This window comes from Adiantum capillus-veneris, chromosome 7 (genome assembly GCF_014529385.1).
Source record: "Adiantum capillus-veneris isolate H3 chromosome 7, ASM1452938v2, whole genome shotgun sequence".
Lineage (NCBI taxonomy): Eukaryota > Viridiplantae > Streptophyta > Polypodiopsida > Polypodiales > Pteridaceae > Adiantum > Adiantum capillus-veneris.
The window spans coordinates 44,441,617-44,461,112 of record NC_140937.1 but is presented as its reverse complement, the minus strand read 5'-3'; the positions used below and the strand labels follow the sequence as shown (position 1 = coordinate 44,461,112).

The 19,496-nt window shown below is 45.4% G+C and overlaps 1 protein-coding gene and 1 pseudogene across 6 annotated transcripts in view; one reads left to right on the top strand and one right to left on the bottom strand.

The window, feature by feature from the left end:
- Nucleotides 1–19,496, top strand: part of LOC147453769 (Polynucleotidyl transferase, ribonuclease H-like superfamily protein) — a 138,891-nt gene that overhangs the window by 75,518 nt on the left and 43,877 nt on the right. For 4 of the 6 annotated variants that reach the window (XM_086515862.1, XM_086515861.1, XM_086515859.1 and 1 more), the window contains 4 exons: nucleotides 11,143–11,217; nucleotides 11,307–11,411; nucleotides 11,503–11,607; nucleotides 17,001–17,250. In XM_086515862.1, coding sequence (XP_086371988.1) covers nucleotides 11,143–11,217; nucleotides 11,307–11,411; nucleotides 11,503–11,607; nucleotides 17,001–17,250 — 535 coding nt within the window. Of the gene's footprint in view, nucleotides 1–11,142; nucleotides 11,218–11,306; nucleotides 11,412–11,502; nucleotides 11,608–17,000; nucleotides 17,251–19,496 lie in introns of those variants that run through there. The other 2 variants (XM_086515864.1, XM_086515863.1) reach the window with 2 other exon arrangements.
- LOC147453771 (uncharacterized) lies at nucleotides 1,072–1,665 on the bottom strand (annotated as a pseudogene).

Below are 19,496 nucleotides of genomic sequence, written 5' to 3'. Positions count from 1 at the left end.
GCGTCTGCCTTCGGTTTCTCGGGGCATAGTCCTGGTCGTTCTTCTTGTTCACTTTTATGGTGGATAAGGGGAGCGGCCGGGCTTGCCCCACCCGACTCCGAAAACAAAACAAAAGAAGTAAAACCAATAGGTACCACATGTACATCTGTCTTGAAGCAGGTGCTTTTCCCACCCATGCAAGAAATGATTTCAGCTGGCAAGAGAATTCAACACTTGGAGGAGGAGGTTTCTCTGCTCGAACAGAGGATGGCGGATTCATAAGTAGAGATGATGACAGTTCAGGAGAACTCAAAAAAGTTCCAAGTAGAGTGTGAAGAGCTGGAGCAAACTCTTGGCACTACTCGAGCTGAAAAGCAATGAAGTGTGGCTGCTCTGAAGGAGGCATGTGATGCTCGCAACAGCTAGAATTTCCATAGAGGATGGACGGATTATGTCTTCTTCTAGATGTATTGACTGGTTTTTTTTCAGCAAATCAGCTTCAGCTGCTGATGTTTTTGGCCTCAAATCAGCTTCAGCTGCTGATGGTGGAGAGGGGGGCTGTTTAGGGGAAGGGGAAGTTGAGGGGGAGGGTAGGGGCGAGGGGGGTTGGGTAGGGACGAGGGATGTGAGTGGGAGGGTAGGGGCGAGGGTGAAGGGAGGGGAGGGTAGGGGTGAGAGGGTGTGGGGTGGGTAGGGGCGAGGGGGTTGGTAGGGACGAGGGGAAGGAGAGGGTGGTAGGGGCGAGAGGAAGTGAGGGGGTGGGTAGGGGCGTGGGGCGAGGGGAAGTGAGGGGAGGGTAGGGGCGAGGGAGTTTGGCTGGGGCGAATCCTAACTGGGCTGGGGCGAGACAATTGGATAGGGACGAATCCAGTTAGGTAGGGGCGAATCCAGGTAGATTGGATAGGGGCGAGGCAAATTGGGCTGGGGCGAGACCAGTGGATAGGGTCGAGAGGGGGTGGGCTGGGGCGAGAGGGTGATCTAGACTAGTGGCTAATTAGCATGAAAGGAAAACCAGGTTCAAACACTTGAACAGGCATTCCATCACACAACTAAAAGGACCTTGGTTTGAAGCTTCTACTTGCTAAAACATGATCAAATACTGACCAAATGATATTTGAATGTAGCTATCTGGTGTAGTGTGTATGAAGGCATGTCTTCAATTCGACTTACCGACTCCATTGCCAGCTCATGTTCAAGCTGCCCACGTGTAGCCTTCATCACTACATTGAACTCCGTGTATGGAGCACGCATGGCAAGCCACTAAGTATCCATAACTTTGAATGCCACACAATACAGCAACTCGAAGGCCATCTCGTCTTCAGCAAGAATTCTCAAGAAACAAACTGCAGCCCAAGACCTCGGCTTTCTTGACCAAAGGTCAAGCATTTGAATTAGCATAAAGGTGATGTTCACACCAGCAACTGCGAACGGATACTCCCACGTTGCTCTTCTACCTCCTTTCTTGTACAACAGCTGCTGAAATGTTTTTGGGTATCGTTTTGAGAAGAACAACAAATTCTCGAGAGAGATAAATCCTCCACCCCTGAAATCTGTGGATGGGTCAATCCCTTGCAACCCCATATCTTTCCATTGACTGGAAACAAAGCCATTCAAGTGTGAGTTGGGAAAAGCAGCAGACCATAAATCCTTCAATACCTCACACAAGATCAAAAGGAAAGACTTCATAGACTTCAATTGTGTGTAGAGACTGTTTTTGATAGCTGTCGTTCTGATCACTTCCACAAAGGGAGCATCTGAGTGATCAATCTCTGTGACCTTTACACTTGCCATTGGCTGAGGTGGCTCATTGGGTTCAGCTACTGTAAGAACTTTGGAAGATGGAGGTGGGGTATTCTCAAGCAAAGAGTGAACAGATACCCCATAACAAGGCATAGATTGGGTAGCTTCCAACCACTCTAGCAGGTCTTCATCTGACCCATCCGGCGGAGTAGGTTGTTCCAGTTCGGGATTGGACCCCATGGACAGGGAACTATGATGCACCACCGGATCCATTCTGCCTTCAAGGCGAATCGGTTGCATTGGGGAGCGAGGGGTTCGTATCCACATTGCATCGTTTCCCCAATCATGTAGTGCTTTCGTGTGTCGTAGCCATGGTTTGCCAATGAGCAATGGGAAGCCACCTTCTACCTGGGGAAGGCGAACCACCACAAAATCCAAGCTGAATGTGAAATCTTGAACCTGTAGAGGCACCTTTTCTACAATGCCCAAGGGGTAGACAGTCCTCTGGTCGGCCAAAGTCATTGTGAATGGGGCAGGCCTAGTGGACTGGAGACCCAATGCCAGCATAGTGAATTCAGGCATCAGGTTGATACCCGACCCACCATCTACTATGACCCCTGAGAATTCGCGGCTCATAATAGAAACGGTTAGACGCGGACTCCTGTAATCACTAAGTGAAGCTTCGGGATAGGATATCATGTAGGATTCGGCGGGCTGCACTGGGAGGTGCCCGCCACTAGACCTTGCACCAGGGTAGAGAGATTGAATGATGGCAAGGGTGTCACTTCGAAAATTTGCATCAAGGTATTCTTCAATATAGTCTCTGCTATAGGTTTTTCTCTTGGGATCAGTGTCTTCTCAGTTTCCTTGATCTTTTGTAAGTCAGCAACTGCTTCTAAGAAAGCCCCATCAATATCGGAGAGCATAGTAAAAGATCCTTTCTTAGCACTAGGGGATGGCATGTCAGCTGCTGGAGGAGGTGTAGGCATTGGGGAGGAAAGGGCTGTACCTGCTGGAAGATTGAGGCCGAGGGCTGCCCTCTGAGCTCGTGTGAGGACACTAGCTGGCTCCTCTACCAGCTGCAACTTGTCTTGAGAGGCAATCATATGGGCAAAAAGGGGTGGCTTGGGGTTGGTACTAACTGCTATCAAATTGATCTTGGGAAAGGTGAATTCAGGTTGGCTCTGACTTTGGCTCGCAGAGGTAGAGGCGCGTTGTTTTGGACAATCCTTAGTGTAGTGATCTTGAGCCTCACGGCAAAGTTGGCACGGAGGAGAGCCTTCTGGCAGAGGGCATTTGCTTTGATAATGCCCATACTCTCCACATCTGTAGCATAAAATGGGCCGATTGGAGGGAAGGAACGGCGGACGAGGTGGTTGTTGCATGGAGTTTGAGGGTGACGTGTAGAAGCTCTGAGGGGTTGAGGGAGCATTAGCATGATAAAAACTGGGAGATGCGAAGTTGTTGTGCATACCTTGCATAGGAGGTGTTGTCAGCAGAGGTGGCATAGGGTGTTGATGACCATAGGGTGAAACCATGTTGGATGTAGGTGTCAACCCTTGTTGAAGGTTGGGGGCGAGGCTCTGTTGTAGTTGCCGCATTCCCTTCAGATAATTGCACTCTTTGTCATCATGGCCAGGCTTCTCGCAGAAATGGCAGTAAGCTCGAAGTGGGCAGTCCTGAGAAGCATGCCCTGGAGATCGACATGAGCTACACCATACCATAGCCTTAGTCTCCTGCTGAGACCTGAGCTCTTCTAGCTCTCTTTTAAGTTGATCATAAGCCTCTTGATGTGGGGGCTTCTCCTGTCTAAGAGAGAAGGATCTCTCTTCTTGAAGGGCCCGCTGTAACTTTAGGGCTTCCAGTTTCCTGCGTAAAGAAGTCAAGGGGTCTGATGGACTGTCCACGAGTACAGGGGCAGTCTCTACCTGAGGAGAGTCAGTGAACAGCTTCCTAGCTCCCTCTATTCTAGTAGCAGCAGCAACAAAGTCCTCCAGACTGGCTTCAGGACGGAGACTTTCTCTGAGCTTTTGTTGAGAAGTCTTAGGCAGAGCCTTCTCTACCCACTTCTTCACCATAAATTCTCCTGGTTGCTGAGGCAGCTTGGCGACCAGGGACTTTGTTCTGGTCATGAGCTCGACAAATGTCTCCTTGGGCTGGAGCAACAGGTTGGCCAACTCATCTAGAATCTTTTCTTGATAATCCCCTGGTCTGAAAGCTTCACAGAACTGCTGTCTTAACATAGTCCAAGTATCAAAGTGGTTTTCAGCAATCTGACTGTACCATTTATCTGCAAGACCATCCAAGGTGGACGGAAAGAGCACAAGGTAGGCGTCTTCTCTATTGAGGCCACGACCTCTGCAAGAAACAAACCTCCGAGCATGGTCATCAGCATCCTCTGTGGAGAGACCCTTGAAGGTAGGGAACTTGATGTTCACCTTGGCCAGAACACTTGTGAGCTCCTCCATGGCCTCTTGCTCCTGAGCTTGTTGCTCACTAGCTTGCTGTAACAAAATGGGGGAGAGCCTTACTAGAGAAGGTGACCTGGAGGATGTAGAACCGGTTGAAGGAATGGAGGGAGTTGTATGTGTAGGTATGGGTGATGGTGTTAATATACATCTACTGGGTACCAAAGGTTGGCGTCGTCTGTGGTAGTACTTTTGGGGGCTCAGTAGTGCGCGCTGACGCTCTAATGATCGCCTTGTATGTGTCATGCAGTAACCACCACCCCAACCAAGCTTTGGGCAAGAAGACCTTCACCTGGTTGAACAGTGGACTAGACTCTACTAGACCAGGCGAGTGACTAGACCAACTGGCCTGGACCAGGACGAGAAGAACTAGACCAGGGACGAGGAGGACTAGACCGGGACGAGGACTGGGTGGACCAGGGCGAGAGAGGACTAGACCAGCAAGGTGAGAGACTAGACCAGCTAGATTAAGCTGTCTAGGGTGAAACTGGACCAGACCAGCACAGGCGAGACGAAGAAAAACCAGCTAGCTGCTTTACTTGTACTCAACAGAGAGTGAGACTTGAGTTGAGGTCCCACCGTGATCGCCAAAATGAGAGCACCTGTAGCGCGGATAATGTGTCGTGCTCTCTACAGTGGGTGGTCCTCAGTGCAATGTGCGTGACAATCTCACTCAACAGACTGAATCTCCCTCACATAGACTAAACAGAAAGGAAACAAAAGACGTCAACAGAGCTCCAAAGACACAACAGCAGACCAGAACATATGACTCGACCATCTCAAAGACTGATACAAACTCTGGCGTGGCAGCACACTCAGCTCCAGCCCAGGACTCACAGGTACAATGGGGGTGTCGAGGCTTAGATGTGCAGGGATGGTGAAGACGTGCTCTGTGTATAGACTCACTACTCTCGAGAACGATGCTGGAACAAAGGTGAAGAAGATGATCCCGATGACCCACCGCTACTACTCCTATGTACCACCATAAAGAGCCACCAACGGCTCATAAATGTCAGCCATGTGGTGACCTGCGACGTGTCACCCCCAGCCCAAAGGGTCCGTCCAGTGTGAGCCAGACCAACTGTACTAACTGTGTCCAGTGAAAGTGACACTGTAGCCTGTTACATCTAGCGTGAGTCTTTCTAGAATCACTCAAAAAAGAAGGCGTTTAGGCTGCATGTCTTATTGGAAACGGTGAGATAAACAACTTTCATGTTCAAAGTTTTTCGATTTGAGGATCGCAAAAGGGAGTTTTTTTTTAATTTATTGTTTTGTATAATAAGCGGGACTGCATTGGAGAGAGCAGAGGTAGTTCCGTCTTCCTGGCGCTTGAAGCTCCATGCAATCCTCAATTTAAAGGAAGATCTCAAGGTTCATTATCTTCTCTCTCTCTCATGAATCTCCATGAATAAGTATATTGCTTATGCTAATCGACAACATAACAAGTTATTACTTCTTAATGCTTATGTATTCCTCTTTTCCAAGCGAGTTTCTACTTTTAATCTCCCTAGATCTTACCACCCGTAAGCCTTAAGATTGAGTCCTACAAGCTATTAACTCAAAAAAGAAGGCGATTGGGCTGCGTGTCTAATTGGAAACGGTGAGATAAACAACTTTCATGTTCAAAGTTTTTCGATTTGATGATCTCAAAAGGGAGTTTTTTTTTAATTTGTTATTTTGTATAGTAAGCGGGACTGATTGGAGAGAGCAGAGGTAGTTTTGTCTTCTTGGCGCTTGAAGCTCCATGCAATCCTCAATTTAAAGGAAGATCTCAAGGTTCATCATCTTCTCTCTCTCTCTCTCTCTCTCTCACGAATCTCCATGACTAAGTATATTGCTTATGCTAATCAACAACATAACAAGTTATTACTTCTTAATGCTTATGTATTCCCCTTTTCCAAGCGAGTTCTTACTCTTAATCTCCCTAGATCTTATCACCCGTAAGCCTTGAGATTGAGTCCTACAAGCTAGTTGCAGATCAAGTCTATTCACAAGATGTCGTCGAATTCTAAAGTCTCTCTCTCTCTAGTTCAATGAGTGGGAAGTGTGATTAGCATTGTAAGTAATCAAATGTTTCGATTGAAGAGAATAGTTAATACAAATTTCTTTTAGAGGGGGGGTCGGCTTCAAAAAGTCTAGCCCTCAACTTGTGTCGAATTCTCTCTCTGTAATCGTGTTTCAGTTCATGTATGCATGCGTGATTGAATCTTGATGAAATTATACATGTCTTTGCAAATGTTATGCTACAACGTGCTTAGTTATACACTAAGTGATTGATCGACACACTAATCGCCATTTTTCCGTTGGTATGTTGCCAATGTTGTGACACTCGTGTCAAAGATTTTGGAGGTTATTCTTTCTTTTGAAGAAAGGACAGTCTTGGATTGAGCATGCTAGGTTAATTAGCCAGGATAAGTGAAAGGCTTGAAGCACTTTCGGAAGAAGAGGAAATCAGAGTATTTCCTCGGTTATTTGGGGCTGGAAGTCGACTTCCGAGGTGGCAAGCAGATCGAAGAAGCGCGTCCGTTTCGAGGATGACCCAGATTTGTCTTTGTCTTAGAGAGTTATGATAGTTCATCGTCCTCTAGCTCCACTGAGGATGAGAGAAGGTGGAAGAATGGAGAAAAAGCAAGAAAAGTAGATTTTTGAAGAGACGCCATCTAGCAATTTAGAGGAGTGCTTGTCCTCTTTTGATAGTGAACAGATGAACTAGAAGACCAAGGAGTTCAAGGAAGGGGGTGAGGCCATCTTGTTTGACACGTTTTCAGGCTACCAGGACGCCCATTGACCCCTTGAGTTTATTCAATAGTTTGATGTCGCCTTCTCAGGAGGTCGGTTCTCAGAACGCTCTAAGGTGCGAAGGGTGGCGTCTTACTTGAAAGGAAACACACAGACATGGTGGTCTACTCCGTTGTTAGGCAAAGAAGCACCTATGATGAGGGTAAAATTTTCACGTCAACTTGGATATCAAAAGAATATGAAGAAGAGGTCATCATTTCTTGGCATCATCTGAGAATGACCTAAGAAAGACATGTTGGATGACTATTGCCAGAGGTTTGGGATACCTCTTTTTGCAAATATCCTCCTTTCGGAGGATCACTTTGAGGAACCAGATTGAGCGGTTTTGCTATGGTTTGCCAAAAAGGATTCGACAGCAACGTCTACAACAGAAGTCTGACTCTCTTTAGAGACTATGGGACATGCAAAGGAAGGTTTTGGAATCCACATTGGTTCATTGACTTATCTTATAGACAAGTCAGTGTAGATAGGTTAGTGTCCACCTCAACAGGGCAAGAGTCTTCTAGTGATGAGAATGAATTAAGGGAACCAGATGCAAGTTTATCACAGGATTCCAGAGAAGAAAGGGAATCAGATGGTAGTGCATCCAAGGGTTTCGATGAACCCAGGGAACCAAATGCAAGCTCATCAGAAGGATTCCGGAGAAGCAAGGGAATCAGATGATAGCACATGTGAGGGTTCCGATGAAGCAGGGGAATCAACAGATGGTTCCTCAGAGAATTCAGACGATTGAGAATAAGTGATAGCAGACAAGGGAGGCTAGCGAGGCTACCAACTGGTCCCAGGGCACAAGAAAAGAACATAAAGGGAATTAGCTGGTAGATTAGAGATTTCCAACTTATCTAGATTGTGGTGCCGAGGACAGGGGAGGCCAACAAAGTTACCAACAGGTCGCACGACACAAGAAAGGAACAGAAAGGTAAGCTAGGTCCACCGTTTTGTCAAGGGTACCTTTTGGCCCTCGATGCAAAGTGGATGAGTTGTACCTTGAAGCTTTTGAGTTATTAGCAGTGTCTATGCCACAAGTTACCGATGAATCAGTAGGTTGAATCTGGTGCAGTACGGACTGCACAAGAGGGGAGCCACTTCACTCCTTTGTCATAGATTGCCTAGATTGAATAAGGTTACTAATTTCTCTTTGAGATTTTAAGGGTACTGATGGGGTAACAATATTTTGCGGGATGACTAAATAGATGTGCATTGAATTGGAAATTTCCTTAATTGAATTGAGAACATGTGCTCTTTCATGTGTGTATTGCTAGATGCATGTAGAGAAAGAGGAAATGTCTCCAGCATTTTGTCAGATGAATGATTTGAACTTGGTGAATCTAGACATCTGTTGGAGATCAGATGAATGATTTGAACTTGGTGAATCTAGACATCTGTTAGAGATCAACGAGATCTGGATGTGATTGCTAAGCGAACGAAATCTGATTGTAGTGCATCAAGATGTCTATCTGGATGAGATGACTGGATATTGTTGAGAGTGCATCAAGAGTTCTAGAAGGATAAGATGGTTGCACAGTAATCTAGGTACATCAAGAGTTCTTGAAGGAATGAGATGTCTTGATTGAATGATGGAAACACGATGTTTAGTGTGAACTAAGTGTGTGATTTTGTGAATTGTATGCTATGTGGATGTAGTGTCTTGTGAGGATGGTCATGCGCATGGTTTGCTTGATTAAAATGTGAAAAGCGTCACGAGAAAGGCACCACGTGCCAACAGAAAAGAACAGACTGAGCACACTTTTAGCACTTCAATAACAATTGAACTGAAAGAGAGAGGGAACACAAAACGGGGAGTGGCGGAATTCCACCCCAAGAGAGCACTCGCCCCAAACCTTGGCGTCCCTTTTGGTATTTCTTGATATTGCTTGAACTTAGTACAATGCCGACACTCCACCCTCTGCACCTTCGTACTAAAGCGATTACAATTCTTGCAAGAGGGGGGAGTGTCACAAAGTGATTATGTGGCATGCCCAACTGGAAAGAAATGGCCGAGAGGACAAGAGAAACTGAACCCGAAGAACAAAGGAAGTTCTAAACTCAGAAAGAATGTCCAAGGGGCTTGAAATGCAAGGAATGAGGGGTTTTACAATCCTAGCCCCACCCAACTTGTGGAGCACCGGCTGAGGAGCCGAAAACCCTAAAAGTAAAGAGTTTGATCTTTGAGAGAGAATTCCACAAAACGCGGTGGCTGATGACGTGGCATGACCGTACGAACGCTGATGTGGCAAAGATTGTAATTTGTACATAAGTTTCGCGTTTTGTGCTGGCTGTGCCACGTGGCAGGCTGTACGGATTTCTGCAATTTTGGTAGCTTTTGATGCCAGCTTTTGAGAGAAGAAGCTTTTCGGCTCTAGCGCTTCTGGATTTGATGTTTTTGGGCACCCCATGTAAGTTTATAACTGCCTAGAGGATCATTTCTCTGGAGAGCATGTGGACGCAAAGTCTTGGAGAGAGTTGGATTCTCGGGGAGCTGTACTTCGCGAACATGATAATAAAGAAATACTGGAAGGGGCGCCAGTTTTTGGGGCTAGTGCGTCTTGGCTCGGAACTCCGTTGTGCCGTCTCTCTCTCTCTCTCTCTCTCTCTCTCTCTCTCTCTCTCTCTCTCTCTCTCTGTAATGGGATACGAAGATCAAAGATGCCTGGGTTTGTTCTTGCTCGAGCTGCGCAGACACAGAGAGAGCCTGATGAATGGCAAGGCTAACCAGTCTCAAAGACGGATTACAGACTTCTTCAGAGCAGACACGGGACAACCGCAAGAGCCACTCCCATAGCAGAGCTCCCCCCCGTCTCACACCAGAGGCACATTGATTGACCGAGCGATTGAACTGGGGAAATCCAGGCGCCCACGACTGCACAGGACTACACAGCATCGACGGAGGCTACGACAAAAGATTCAGAGCACGCTGGCCAGGCATGCACGACGCCCGGTCAGACTACTAACCATGGAGGAAATTGAGGAGATTCGCCAACGACCGATGCTAGATCTTTTGTGATTCAACTATCCCAACTAGCCGCCCATTTTTGCTTAGTTTTCGGCTTAGCTCACATCGACCAATCTAGAATCCCATAATATATATCTTTGTTTTGTACTGTTGATTAGGTTATTTTGTTACTCTGACTTTGTATCAGATCCACCACCTTGTAACTTTCTGGTCTCATAGGTCACTATGGCCTTTTGAAGACGTTAATATAACATTTCATTTCATTTCATTTCTCTCTCTCTCTCTCTCTCTCTCTCTCTCTCTCTCTCTCTCTCTCTCTCTCTGATTTTTCAGTTTCTGTTAGTGTGTTGCTATTGATTTCTCACTTGGAGTGTCCAAGCTTGTAACAAGTTGCGTAGTGAGTGGGAAATTCCACGTCATTGTGTCTAGTCTCAAGTGCTAAGCTCCCTTTCGATTCAAGTACTTGAAAGTGTCTGCAGATTTGTACCGGTTCCGAGAGGGCATACTGAATTAGCCATTTGAGTCTGGTGCGGTGTGCTTCGTGTGCAAGAGGGCAACCACTCCACTCTTTTGTCACATAACAAGACAGAATGAGAATAGAGCCTGCTGTTTATGGCTTTGACGCGCTTGGGGGTACTTTGCTATATATGTACATTTGATATGAATTTGAATGTTCAAACAAGAATGTTTTCTCTTTCAAATTGTATGTTTCCTTGAGTATGTGAGCTGGGTTATCCACAGCATTTTGTTTGTTCATCGTTGAGGTGATGATGAGAAATCTAGCGCACCATGACATCTGTATAGAGGTCGGTGAGGCCTGGATGTGATGGCTACATAGATTGCAACTGAAGTCCGATGCGGACAAAGATGTGATGTGATTGATAATTGTTGTCCGAAATCCAGTGTGGGTTAGGATGTGTGTTAGTATATGCTTGATGAATGTATTGCAGGGAAACAGGGAGTGTTTCTCTCAGGATTTGAACTGCAGAAAGCTGCTCCACTTATATGGGCACAGGGTAGAATGTTCTCTAGTAATTACACCCTTAAAGTACCGCTGTAATTTATTTCATCCCAACCTCAGCTGATAAAAGATTTTAGTCTATACTCATCTAATTAATGCAGTCGTCAGCTCATTTTTAAAACATCTGGCCTTTCTACGTATTCTCTGATTTCTTACCATGCTTTTTGTCTTTTTAACCTCAGGTAGTCTTGGGCTGTTCTCTCAACAAACAGACTCGGATGAGTGATTGGGAGACTCGTCCTTTGAGCAAGAAACAGGTTTTGTTCTGTGTTTTAAGGCTTGTTTTTTGAACAGTTATTTTCTTGAACTCGTTTTTGAGCAAAGATGCTGTTAACTGCTAATTCAGCTGCACTATGCTGCCCTCGACGCTGCAGTTCTCCTTCCCATCTTTACTTCGCTTGCAGATCATTCACCTTTGACAACAAATGTACAAGGTTGGGAATCTCACCTGGTAAGTACATGGGAATCAGCTTTGCTGCTGGACACAGCGGTAATTTGAATATTAAGAAAGCTTTTTTATCTTGAGATTTTTCTATTTGCAGACATCTCACAGAGTGATAAATGATTGGAAAGGAGACAAGGAGAGTGCTAAAAGCACGGAGCTGTCTAGTAGCCGCAGAAGCATGCTTGCTTCACATGAAGAATTGGTAAGTATAATTCCTGTACACAGTTATCCCTCCCTTCTCTGTAGTATGTCTAAAATAGACAGGTCATTTGTACAACTCAGTGAGTTAAATCACTTAAGATTGGTCATAAAATGTGACATATGGAAGTTTTGACCATATCTCCTCATTTGATACCTTGCATCTCAGTGCTTTCTTGTTTCTGCAAGCTAGCTGACAGACATTTAGTTTAGCAATGAAGGGAAGGTTCCTTAGATATTGGGAACTTTAGTTTTTAGTTCTGGACATTGACCTAGAGGTTGACTTAGATCTTTTGATCTCATACTTCTTTTTACTGTTTGATTTTGCGACTTTTACTTTTTTTTTCTCACTTGTTTATTTCCCATTCAGTGTGCACTGGTGTAGCAGAGAAATCTGTACTGGTGCTCAGTGCGTGATGTGGGTATCCCCAGAGCAGTATTCTCAAAGTCTCACTCAGAGTGCCAGTACTCTGTGCTAGCCTGTAGTACCACTCAGATATGATATCTCAAACTGTAGTGAAACATGGAACTAGAATGATTGAATCAACATGCAAAATAGAGATAGAGATGACATAAGGTACACACATGAATTGTTTAACCAACCCTCGATACACTGCAAAGGACCCATAGTGTGCCTTAGCCAAGGTTGGCCAATGAGTAGAGGGAAACCACTCTCCACTTGAGGAAATTGCACCCGAGATCCAAATGGAAAATGAAGTCTTAAACCAACAGGGGCATGTGCTCAACAGTGCTCATAACCATACTGTTCTTTGGTTTGCTAGGGCGTCTGTGAAAGGCGCTGATCTAGTAGGCTACAGACCGAATGCTAGCATGGTAAACTCAGGGATGAGATTGATTCTGGACCTCCTTTCAACTATCAATCCAGTGAACTCTTCCCAAAGATTGAGATTGTAGGGTGTAGACTCCTATAAATAGTGAGGGGGGCAAATGGGTACAAGGGATCTTATAGGACTCTGATGGTTGTAGAGGAAGATGGACGTCCTCCTGGGTTCAGGGATTGAATAAGAGCAACTGTATCACTTCTGAAGGTGTAATTAAGGCGAAGCATGTAGTGGAGGGACACTTACTGAATGTGTGGTCTTGAGGACATTTTCAGTAGTAGGCTTGTCTGGCGTTGCCTTACCATGTGCTTTGAAGTGGTGTAGGTCCGCCACAGCCTCCAAAGTGCATCGTCAAGGTCAAGGACTAGAGATGCTGCTATCTTGCAAATAGTGGATGGCTTTGAAGATTTTGGGTTGGGGTTAGTATCGGGGAGGGAGAGTCCTAGGGTTGACCTTTGGGCTCTTGTGATGTTTTTTTTCCGAGAAAAAGATCCTTTTATTAGTTAATGAAACTGCCCATAGGGCTACAACCACCTCTACAAGAGAGGGCTACAACAATCGTGAAGGGGGGACTCTCCCAATGAAAAAACAGCATATGTATAATGAGGCTCTCGTGATGTTACGATCCTAGATATTAGTATGAGCTCCTGAGCAGTTTCCAGCCAGTGTGAACCGATTCCTCAGGTTAGGGTGGTCATGAAGTCCTACAAATAGGACCATGGGCTCATTTGTAAGCTCTCTTGTGTGATCACCTCACTTGGACTATAGACCTTTGGTAGTACTTACCCGGACACCCAACTAGGATATAGGCTGGTGGGACGGGACGCCAGTCTTTTGAGGTGAGCCACTAAGCTGGAGTAGCTGCATGCTCCCAAGCTCGGGGGTGAGTCAGTTAGTCTCTATGGCTGGGAGGTGGGTTGGATGTGTAGGACTTGCATAGCCTCAAGCAGAGAAAGGGTGGAGCTGAGGGAGATGGAGAAATGCAAAAGACGAGGAAGGGAGAGCACATACATGAAGAAATTGACCAAAAATGAGAGTTGAGCCACTATGCCGGAGTAGCTGCATGCTCCCAAGCTCGGGGGTGAGTCAGTTAGTCTCTATGGCTGGGAGGTGAGTTGGATGTGTAGGACTTGAGGTGAGCCACTAGGACGGAGTAGCTGCATGCTCCCAAGCTCGGAGGTGAGCCAGTTAGTCTCTATGGCTGGAAGTGAGTTGGATGTGTAGGACTTGCGCAGCCTCAAGCAGAGAAGGGGTGGAGCTGAGGGAGATGGAGAAATGCAAAAGGCGAGGAAGGGAGAGCACATACATGAAGAAACCAACCAAAAATAGAGTTTTTTTCTTGGTTAAAGAATACATACATAAGCGAAACTAGACCACCATGCAAACTTACTAGAGCACTTTCACCTGCATGTTCTCCTAGCACACAACTATATGGGGTTAGTGAGTATCTGCATGTAGTGATTACCCATACTACACAACATTTTTTAACGTTTCTTTTTTACCATACTTATCGTATCTTTCCACCTTGTAAAGCATACACATCCGTGATTGAATTTTTTGAAGATTCCTCTCAAAGAGGTTTCTCATCTTCAGCTTTGTAGCAAAAGCACAATCAATCTCCACGGTGGGTTGAAGGTTGTGCTGGAAAAACTTCAGCGTCCCACGGCACTCATGTTGATGGCATCCTTCTGAGTTTTCCTGCAGGTCAGCTACAGCCTCTTCCTCCTTGCTAGCTGCTGCAGGAAGACCAGAGCCTCTACCTCCTTGCTAGTGACGATCTTCAAGCAGAGGCTACGGCATAGGGAGTGCTTTAGGAGGATGAACCAAGCTCTGATACCATTGGAAGGGCTTGCATGGCCTCAAGTAGAGAAGGGTTAGATGGAGAGTGCAGAAGAAGAGGAAGGGAGAGGATTTACAGGAAGAATTTGGCCAAAAATAAGAGCGTCTTTTACTTGATCAAAGATTACATACATAGGCTAAACTAGACCACCATGCAAACTCACTAAAGCATTCCACTTTCCCGTGCATGTTCTCCTAGCCACACACCTATATGAGGTGAGTCCCACACCACATATACAGATCGTCCTTGCAAGCTTAGAGTCTTAGGTTAGTTGTGTGACAAAACCCAACTGGATGTCTATACCTTAGGTTGTTATATGTGCGTGTTTGGCTTGTGTCATGTAATGTATGCACTATGGATCGTTGCGAGCATTAACATTGGTATGGGAGCAACTTCTTGCTCATCATATGGCATGGCGACGTGCACAAAACCATTAGAGCTCATGTGACTGCGATGGTCCACCTTGACGGCCCCCCTCTACCTCACTCCTACATAGGGTGCTATGTGACACTAGGAGAAGTAGGCCCCTTGTTCCCCCCACTCTTGCCAATGGTGACCTGCATTGCTCCCTTCCTCATCACTTATGCCACTATGTTCTTGTGTAATGTATAACCTGCCGAAAGGGGGCTAGCTTTGAATTGCTACTTTCCAACAAGGCGTCAACTCAATGTTCACGCTGATGGACACTATAACACGTACAACTTTTAAACCCTTTACCCTCTCCTAAATTTTTTACTTGAAGCCATTGTACAATGTACAATGTGTGAGAGTGGCAGTATTTTTTATGTGTCAAGCATGTTCTTATATTTACAAAGAATAATTTTTCATTTCTTTTGCTCGAGTTGTCTTATATCTTATATGAGGAGCTAAGGAAGATGGCCTTCTTCGTATCCTCGACGAGAAGGACGAAGAAAACATGGGACAGCTTATGGAGCTTGCAGATTGAAGTATCGGGGGAGGTTTAAAAGAAGGGGAATGGAATGGGGGATTAGTCAGAGTGCTAAGAGACATGAGAGGTTTTCTTCCCTTTTGTATTAGACTTGGAAGTCTTTGAATAATACGAGTGTTTCTTTTGAACTCTTATCCTAAGAATGAATTGCACGTATTATGCTGGGCATAAGAATTTGGATTTAGAGCTATTAAAAGGCAATTAGGAGGGGACGAGAGCATTCCATCCTTGGGTTTCATCAACGCCGCCACCACTAAGTTGCATGATGAATCATGAAATCTCTCTCAAGTGTTTTGAAATGAAAGGGGAATATATCTGAGATGACAATGTATGCTTTCAAGATATGCTATATGACATATCCTTGAATAACACAAAAACCGTATCGCATTAACGTGTTGACCGAAGATCGTACTAGACCTAGGGTGCTAATGGCAGCACATAACGCCTCCGTTGCACGCCAAGCGTCTACTTGCTATTCTGCTACTGCCTAGTGTCCTCATGAATGAATACATAGCACTCAAGGCAATCATCTGCCCAAAGCAATCTGGATGTTACAGAAGTGCAAGAGTTCGAGTCCTTAGCCTACCAAGGACTGGCTCACTCTCCACAAGGGGAAGGAAAAGCCAATTTTATGCATCAATGTCCTCCTCGCCCGTGGTGGCCAAGAGAAAAACATGAACCTGCCTCTAAATCTTTGTCCTTGTGGAATTTTACATTACAATCAGAACTCAGGGCAGGACATTCGGCCAGCATGTGCAGAAGAAAAGGTTGAACGCCTGTCATGCCTTGTTTTTTCATGAACATATATAAAGCAAGAGAGACTCAGGGCAGGGCATTCAATTTATGAGCTCAAGAACATGTAAAAGGCCTCTCTCGTAGATTGCAAATCTTTCCAAAGACCATAAGGTTGTCAACAATCCGGTAACATTAACATCACCAAGGTGGTGAGTAACTCGAAGAGTTTTGAGTTCTCAAGGTAACAAGGACATTCTCAGTCATCCAATCCTACTAGGTGACTCTGCACATGAGGAACAAAAATCCAGCTTATCAATCAAGGGCCTTTTCAGCCCCGACTGCCATGTGGTAAACATGAACCTGCCACCAAATTTACCTCTAGGTCCTCAAGGTATCAAATGAAGTAGTCAAGCATCTCACCCCAACTGGCAACTACAATAATCAAAGCTGACATGGCCTCAAGGAACCACAAAAATGAGCAAAGTTGAAATCAGTAATTTTTGGTACCTAAGCAACGAGATGTAATCCCTCTTGTATAGTTAAGGCATGGCTCAAATATTGGCTCGGAGTACTTGAGGCAAACGGGAGGAACAAAAGACCAATAAATAAGCGAGTCTTCTGTTCTACTTGTATAGTGAAGCCATCGCTCAAATATTGGCTTGGAGTATACTCTTGAGGCAGGCGGGAGGAAAATAACACTACTATATGGGAGCTTTCCTGCTTGCCAGGGATCTGTGCGAGCTCGAGGAAGGGAAAGGGGGACAGGTTACGAGGTGAACGGGAAGGCTGAGATTGAGTGCTGCATGTTTTGGGTTGTTTTGGGTCCTTTTTTGGGGTGGTGATGGTGGTTTGCTCTTGTTTGTTTCGTTTCGTTTTTTTTTTTTTTTTTTTTTTGGGGGGGGGGGGGGGGGGGGGTTGTCCTTGTAACAGGAGCAAGGAATGGTCTGTAGTTTTAGGTTTAAGTTGGTTACTGTTAGGTTGCTCAGCTTTAGCTTTGCTATAGATACTGGAAACACATACTTTTTATTTAGGTTTTGGCAAGTTGTGAACTTTTGGGCATTCCGATACCAGGACTTATGAAGGCTGAGCTATTGGAATTCACAAGAGCTGCAAGATTGGTGCCTCCTGTATATACAACCACAACTTTGGCATCTCTCAATGACACTGCTTTCTACAGCACTGTCAAAGTGGCCGATACAACATTTTTGGGACGTGTGGCTCCTTCAAAAAAAGTTGCAGAGTTTTGGGCAGCTCATGTAGCCTTAACAAAAGTTCTTATAGGTAAGCTTCTCTCTTTTCATGTTCTTGTTAAAAAAAAATTTTAAAAATAAACTCCATCATATCAATGGCCTTGATTATATATGCTGACTTTGAACTCAAAAAATGGTTGTCGTTATGTTTCAAGAACTCAAAGTAAACTGGAATCGTAGGCTTGAGCGCGTGTGTGTGCGCGCGCGCGCGTGAACGTGCTCTCACAAGGTAAAATGAATGTTAACACAACGTGAGAGAGAGAAATGAAATGAAATGTTATATTAACGTCTTCAAAAGGCCAAATTGACCTATGAGACCAAACTGTTACAAAATTGTGAATCTGATACCATGTCTGGGTACAAAAATACTACTACTACTAGAATCCATCCTCATCTGCACTCTGGATGTCGAGAGAGTATGGCTCGAATCATCTGCTGTAGTCTCCGTGGATGCTGTGTAGCCCCTCTCCTCAATCGTGGCCGTCTGGATTTCCGTAGCTCCAATGTTCGGTCGATGAGAGTGCCGGTAATGGTCGAATGAGTGTGGGCCTAGCTCTGCAGTGATGGCTGCTCCTCTGGCTGTCCCATATCTAGCGAAAAGAAATCTGTAATCCGTCTTTGGGACTGTCTCTCTATAGCTCTCCCCAGTAAAGTGTCTCTATATCTGTGTAACTCAAGTAGATATAGCCCAAGACATCTCTGATCCTCATAACTCATGACCCTAGAGAAAGGACCGAAACCCTCTCTGAATAAGCAATGGAAACGGCCCGAATCTCATAGTACATTGTGCAATGACATATATAGTGTAGCTCTGTCTCTGGTTCTAGCTGGCATAAGCGGCATATCCTGTTGTCTGCTAGTATAACTCTAAATCTACCAGTCTCAATCTCCAGCTGATGTGAGGATGTGCATATCTGACCAATGGCACACCGCAAACCATGAGACATATGTGTATCCATGTAGCTGGGTCGAATCACAAACCCATCTTTTGTGAGGTGGAGAAGATGCTCTCTATAGAAAGCCATCTTCGTGCCCAACTCCTGTGGTGGCTCTATCCACATCCTCCTGGTATCTAGCTGGATCAGGTCCTGATGAATGAGTCTAGTAATCTCCACCCGTGTAAGAGACATCGAGGGTGTCTGAAGAGAGTACTGGAAAGGGGGCAGCTTGTCCATGGTGAAGCCATGCATCTAAAACCATGATGTCATCTGTGCATACTGGCATGAAGTGTCCCCCTGAAGAGCTAACTCTCTAGAAGACTCAAGGCCAGTCTAACATATCTGTCTCTAGTAGTATCCCACAAGCTGTGCACAAAGGAGACTGATCTGGTAAGCGCTCAATCTCCATAGGAGGGGCATCTAGCTCTGCTCGAATGATAGCGTGGGGTACGGAGGCCTTGGCTTTGATCAATCGAGAGATTATAGAGACCAAGGGCCTCTCCATACGTCTCCAACCATCTTGGCCTACAGAAGGTCCCCATATCTGCACCGCATACAACATAGCTGAGGCTAGAGGAGAAACGAAATGAAATGTTATATTAAACATCTTCAAAAGGCCAAAATGACCTATGAGACCAAACTGATACAATCTTGGTGGATCTAATACAATGTCTGGGCACAAAAATAAAATGAAGTAAAGTTAGAAACTAAAATTTTAACTGCTAGATGTGAACTAAGCAGCTAGCTGGAACTGTGTAGAATATATGTGTGTGTGTGAGAGAGAGAGAAATGAAATGAAATGAAAATGAAATATTAACGTCTTCAAAAGGCCAAAATGACCTATGAGACCAAAAAGTTACAATTGGTGAATCTCACACCATGTCTGAGTACGGGAATTACCAAGTTACAAAGTTACCAAGTTACAAAGAACTAACACTAAAACACTAAGGCACTAAGGAGAGAGGAAATAAGGGGGGAGGGAAGGGGAAGGGGGGGGGGGGGAGGGGGGTGTGGGTTCAGATGAAATCTCTCATCGGTCGCTGTCGGATCTCATCGACTTCCTCCATGGTCAGAACTCTGGTCGGGCGTCTTGCATGTCGAGCTAGAGTGATCTGTATCTTCTGTTGCAACCTTCGTCGGTAGTGGGAGACCCCCCGAGGTCGTGGACGTCTGGATCTGCCAAGTTCAGTGGCTCTGTCAAGCAGTGTACCTCTAGTATGAGTAGGCCGTAATGACTGCTCCGTTTGCTCTCCTCTGTCTGGTGTAAAGAACTCTATGATTCGTCTCTGAGACTGTCTTTCCCCTGATGTCCTCAGCAAGCTCTCCCTAAATCTGCGCA